Here is a 4729-nt window from a genome sequence, read left to right on the forward strand (position 1 = left end):
ACACTCACCCGGCGCCACTTGCTCTGTGCCACCCGGGATGAAGACGCGATTCTCCTGGTGCCCAGAGCCTTTCTGGGGGTGTTTTGGGAAAGAAAATCATCCTCCTGGGCAGTGGGTGTTTTGTTTCCTCCCTAAGTGCTGTTCCCTTCTCCTTGGTGACAAGGGAAGGGCTGCAAACACTCCCTGTTAACCCTTGAGCACCTGCAGCTCTGCTCCTTCTCCAGCCATCTCAGGGGTGGATTTTCCCTGGAGGTTCCCAGCACGGGGGCAGGAGGAGGTTAGAGAGCAGCTCTTCAGCATCCCAGTCACTCACAACCCCAAAAGAGGGGAGGTTTGCACCCTCCCTGCCACTCCTGCGCCCACCTCCACTGCAGGTGGGGTGACTCAGGGGGCCTACACGATCACAGAATGACAGAATTGCCTACATTGGAAAAGACCTTTAAGACCATCGAGTTCAACCATTAACCTAACATCATCCAACCATTAACCCAGACACATCCTCAACCTGAGGGCCCTGAGGCAGGCTGGCACCCGTTTTACAAGCTCAGGCACTCTGCCATGATGCCACCACATGTCATGCAAGCCCAAACACCTCGTGGGGAGAAGCCCACACAAGAGAGGGAGACCCGGCACAGGAGACCCTGAGCAGGGCTCCCTCCTCCCTGGGTGGGGTGCTGAGAGAGGGATGGAGAGAGGCTGAGCTCCGCGCTGCTCCAGCGTGAGGCCCTCTAAACATGTCATAGGGGTGATGGTCAGACCAACGGCTCTGCATCCCTCCTGCCCTCCCCACGAGCACCTGGGGCACCAGCAGCCCCAGGAGGGGGAAAGCCAAACCCTGAGGTGAGGGCTTCCCAAAGCCATAGGGGTCAGGGCAGAGATTCCTCAGAGAGATCTAGTCTTGACGGTGGTCAGACCCCCCAAACTCCTCCACTCAACTGTCCCACAGGGCTTCTGTGTGACCTGGGAATGTCCCAGCAGAGAGATAGAGGAGGAAGAGGCTGAAGGAGCTGCAGGAGGTAGAGGGGAAAAACAGACACCACTGGCACCACTTGCTTTCCAAGACATGGAGCAAGGGGCAGCCCTCGGGAAGCCCCACAATGTGCAATGTGTCAGGGCTCAGCCCTGGCTCCAAGGAAATGCAGTAGCTCTACCTGGAAATCACAGCACAAACTCATCAATGCTCTCCCCCTAAACCTCTTTCTGAAAATAAAATACAATAAACTGGGAGCTGGGTTATTGGGATGCCTTTGCCCTGCACTGCGCTGTCTGGCAAACTTCTTCCCAAATTGCTGACGGCAGTCAGGTCTTCTGCAAAAGCTGAGCTCCCCCAAGGCTGGTGTGACTCTGGGAGCTGGGGCTTTAAGAACTACCAGGGTGAGTGGGCACCGCTGGGAATGTCCCAGACTCCCTCCTTAATGCAGGGCTTGCAGAGCTGCCCCAGCAGCACATCTCCCGGGGACATGCTTGCACCTTGGAACTGGAACAGAGCCTCTCGCGAGCTTGGGGGGCTGTGTGAGGGGACCCTGTCTTCTCCTCAGAGCCAGCTGCTGCTGCTGCTCACTGCAGATCATGGCCAGGATCAGCCGGTGTCGTTCTGGGGAAGGAAAGCCAAGAATCCCAGCTATTCCCCAGGGCTGGGGAATGTGTGGCCGGAGGAGTCTGCGCCTGGCATGCCCAGAGGAGAAGAGAACCCTTGTGACGTAGGACTTTCAGCCACAGCACCCAGAGGGGCCGATTGCATAGCTCAGCCTGTGGGCCCACCTCCCCTGGGACCCCCTAATTCGCAGGGTGCGGACGTTGCGGTACAGTCACCTCCGCTCTGCCAGCAACGCTGTGCTCAGCATCAGGCATGACGCCAAGGCACACAGCCCTGGGGAACACACAGCGGCAAGCAAGGAGGAAAAGGAACCCCCAAAACAGGAGAGGATTCAGGGTTGTCCTGTCCTCAGCCTCCAGAGCCACAGCAGAAGGGACGCCCAGCTCTCTCCTAAGGGGACACCAAAGGGGACAACGCTCGGCTGCTTCTCTGAAGAGTTTCAGGCGCAGAGTACCCATCTCCCTGTCACCCCCACCCATCTCCCCATGACCTCCACGCCTCACCCCGTCATCCTGCAGACCCCACGGCCGGTGGCAGCTGAGGGGGCTGGAGGTGGGAGGGTGGCTCCAGTCAGGAGATGAGAGCGGGGACGGAGGCAGGACTGATCTCTGCAAACATTGCGACACCAGCGGGTTCTGCACCTTGCAGGCGGGACGTCCCGGCATGTCACGGCACGAAGCAAAGCAAACAGGAGCAGCACGGAAGGGTTCAGGGTGCTACCAGTCCCGTGGGAGGCGAGGACCCACCTTCGCACACTGCAAGGGGCTGGAGGGGGAGACCTGGAGGGCCCCCAGCCGCGTGAATTCACCCAGGAAAAAAATCACAACAAACTATTAGCACAGAACAAGATGTGACAAAACTGAAGACGAAGTAGGGAAGAGTTTCCATTTTTAGTTCAGTGAGTTTTTGGTGGGCTCCATCAGCGTGAATTCACTATTAGCACAGAACAAGATGTGACAAAATCCTCCCTAACTTAAGACGAAGTAGGGAATAGTTTCCGTTTTTAGTTCAGTGAGTTTTTGGTGGGCTCCATTCCCCTCATTTGATCCAGCAAGCAGGAAAGCTGAGGCCAACAGCAATACCCACTCCAGCCCCAAACACACACACATGCATCTTAAATACAGCCCTTTCAGGAAACGGGAGATCGGGCTTAAAAAAAATACAAAAGCGTGACATGAAAGCAAACAGAAAACCCAACAGCGCATATCCAGAGGCTTGTTTTATTTGACATCAGGTCTCCAAGCCCTTGGGACTCCCTGGAAGCAATGTCGCCTTATTATCATTCGATTCAAAATAAAAAACGATGCAGCTCCGTCTCTTTGGCAACACTGAAAGCCCCCTGAGATTTAAAGCCGTGAGGAGATCAAGTCCCCGTGTCTGTGCAGGAAGGGCTCACTCATAAACACCACAGAAAATGGACAGAAACAACGCAGAAAATGGACAAAACAACTTGTGGTGGTTCTCGGTGCGGCAGGATCAGCCACAGCCCAGTGCCAAAGACACCGACCCTAAGCAGGGGTCCGAGTCCTGAGAGAGCCACCAGCGAAGCAGCAGCCCACCCATGTGCAACCCCAGCACAGTGAAAATATCCCAAATCACTCAAATCAAAGGACATTTTAAGCGAGCTGAGCCCCGTCCCAGTGAGCACCCAGGGCTGGCATTTGCTGCCACCGCACTCGAGCCTCAGGGACCCGCCGCTGCCCCCCGGGCGATGGGAGCCGCCGGGCCGCTCCCCCACGGGCGATGGGAGACGCCGGCCCGGGTCAGCCGTGCCCAGCAGCGTTTCCAGGTGGGGAGCCTGCTTTGGGAAAGGAATGAGGAATATGTGGCCGAGCTGTCCTCATGAACCTGCATGCACAGACATGTCTGTCTGTCCTGCTCGCCCTCTCCTCTCCCTCTCTTCCCCCAGTTTCTACCCCCACTCATCCAACTGTGGGCTCAAAAAATACATTGGCCCCATCTCTTGCAGAGACAGAGCAGAGGACAGACGCTTTTTCTGCACACAAGAGAGGCTGCCAGGCGAGCACAACCCTTGTTAGACACCCGAGAAACCACCCAGCCACCCCAACGCCATCAGAAAGCCAGGCTGCAACGCTCCTGCCACCCTCCAGCTGCCCAGCACCGTCCCACAGCGACACGATCAGCAGCTCAGCTGGGTCTCCCCGCTCTCTTCATCCCAAAGAGGCTCCTAACACCTAAACCCTCTGCTTTTTCCCCCAAGACTCTGCAGTGCTGGTGTCTCCAGCTGGGATGTGGACCCAGCCCAGCAAAGCAGACAGGCTCCAGCCGGAGGTGCCAACCCTGCGAGGCAAGGGAGAGGAGGAGGAGGCAGGAGAGGGGCCTCTGCACGTGCAGCAGGGGCAAAACTCAATGTATTTTTGTCCAAATGTCTTGTCTCTTTTTGTTTGAACCAGGAGACACCGTAAAACCACCCAAACCCCAAAGCAAGTCACGGCGAGGCACCTCCCTGCCTGATGACAGGAGAAAGACTCCTGAAGTATCAACAAACCCCAGTCCCAGTTTGAAAAAAAAATAAAAATATGTAACAACATCCTGAATGTGAGACACAGGGGTGTTTGCAGTCTCCATGGCTTATACCTTGTTTTTTGTGCTCTTTTAAAAAAAAAGTATCACCTCCCAAAGACTCCAGCTCAGCAGAACTGCCCGGGCTGACGTCCCAGCTGCATCCCTGCCCTGCTGGGGAATCGCTCCACCGACCCTGGCCCTCCCCGGCCCTCCCTGGATGGGAGCCCAGAGTCAAATAAAGAGGGATCCAGGCAGCGACGAAGCAAGGTGGGGTTCACCCACCCCCCATTTCATCCCAGCACTCTCCGTTCAGAAGAGGTCCTGCCCACCGTGCAGCCCATCCAGGGTAACTGGGAAGCCCATTTGCCAGTGGCCACCACTCGTAGCTTCGCCCGGTCGAATTGCCAGTACTGGTCGTCCCGAAAGAAGTAGACGAAGCCGTCACGGTGGGCGAGGGCGCCCGTTGTGCCGGGGGGCAAGCCCTCCCAGTCCCGCAGGCTGCGGGGGTAGTAGGGCTCCACACTGAGGGGCTCCTCGCTCACCACGAAGTACTTGGGGCCTTTGAAGAGGACGAGGCGCCGGAGCTGCTGGAAGTAGAGCGCGGTG

General features: G+C 57.1%; 1 protein-coding gene across 1 annotated transcript; it reads right to left on the reverse strand.

Moving 5' to 3' along the window:
- Positions 1-4413: 4413 nt before the first annotated feature.
- LOC104274202 (matrix metalloproteinase-28-like) lies at positions 4414-4725 on the reverse strand (the record flags this gene model as incomplete). Its single annotated transcript, XM_009869752.1, has 1 exon — positions 4414-4725. A coding segment is annotated over one exon (312 nt), but the record flags the coding sequence as incomplete, so codon positions are not given.
- Between the last annotated feature and the right edge of the window lie 4 nt (positions 4726-4729).

This window comes from Apaloderma vittatum, unplaced genomic scaffold, assembly GCF_000703405.1.
Source record: "Apaloderma vittatum isolate BGI_N311 unplaced genomic scaffold, ASM70340v1 scaffold29915, whole genome shotgun sequence".
Taxonomy (NCBI): domain Eukaryota; kingdom Metazoa; phylum Chordata; class Aves; order Trogoniformes; family Trogonidae; genus Apaloderma; species Apaloderma vittatum.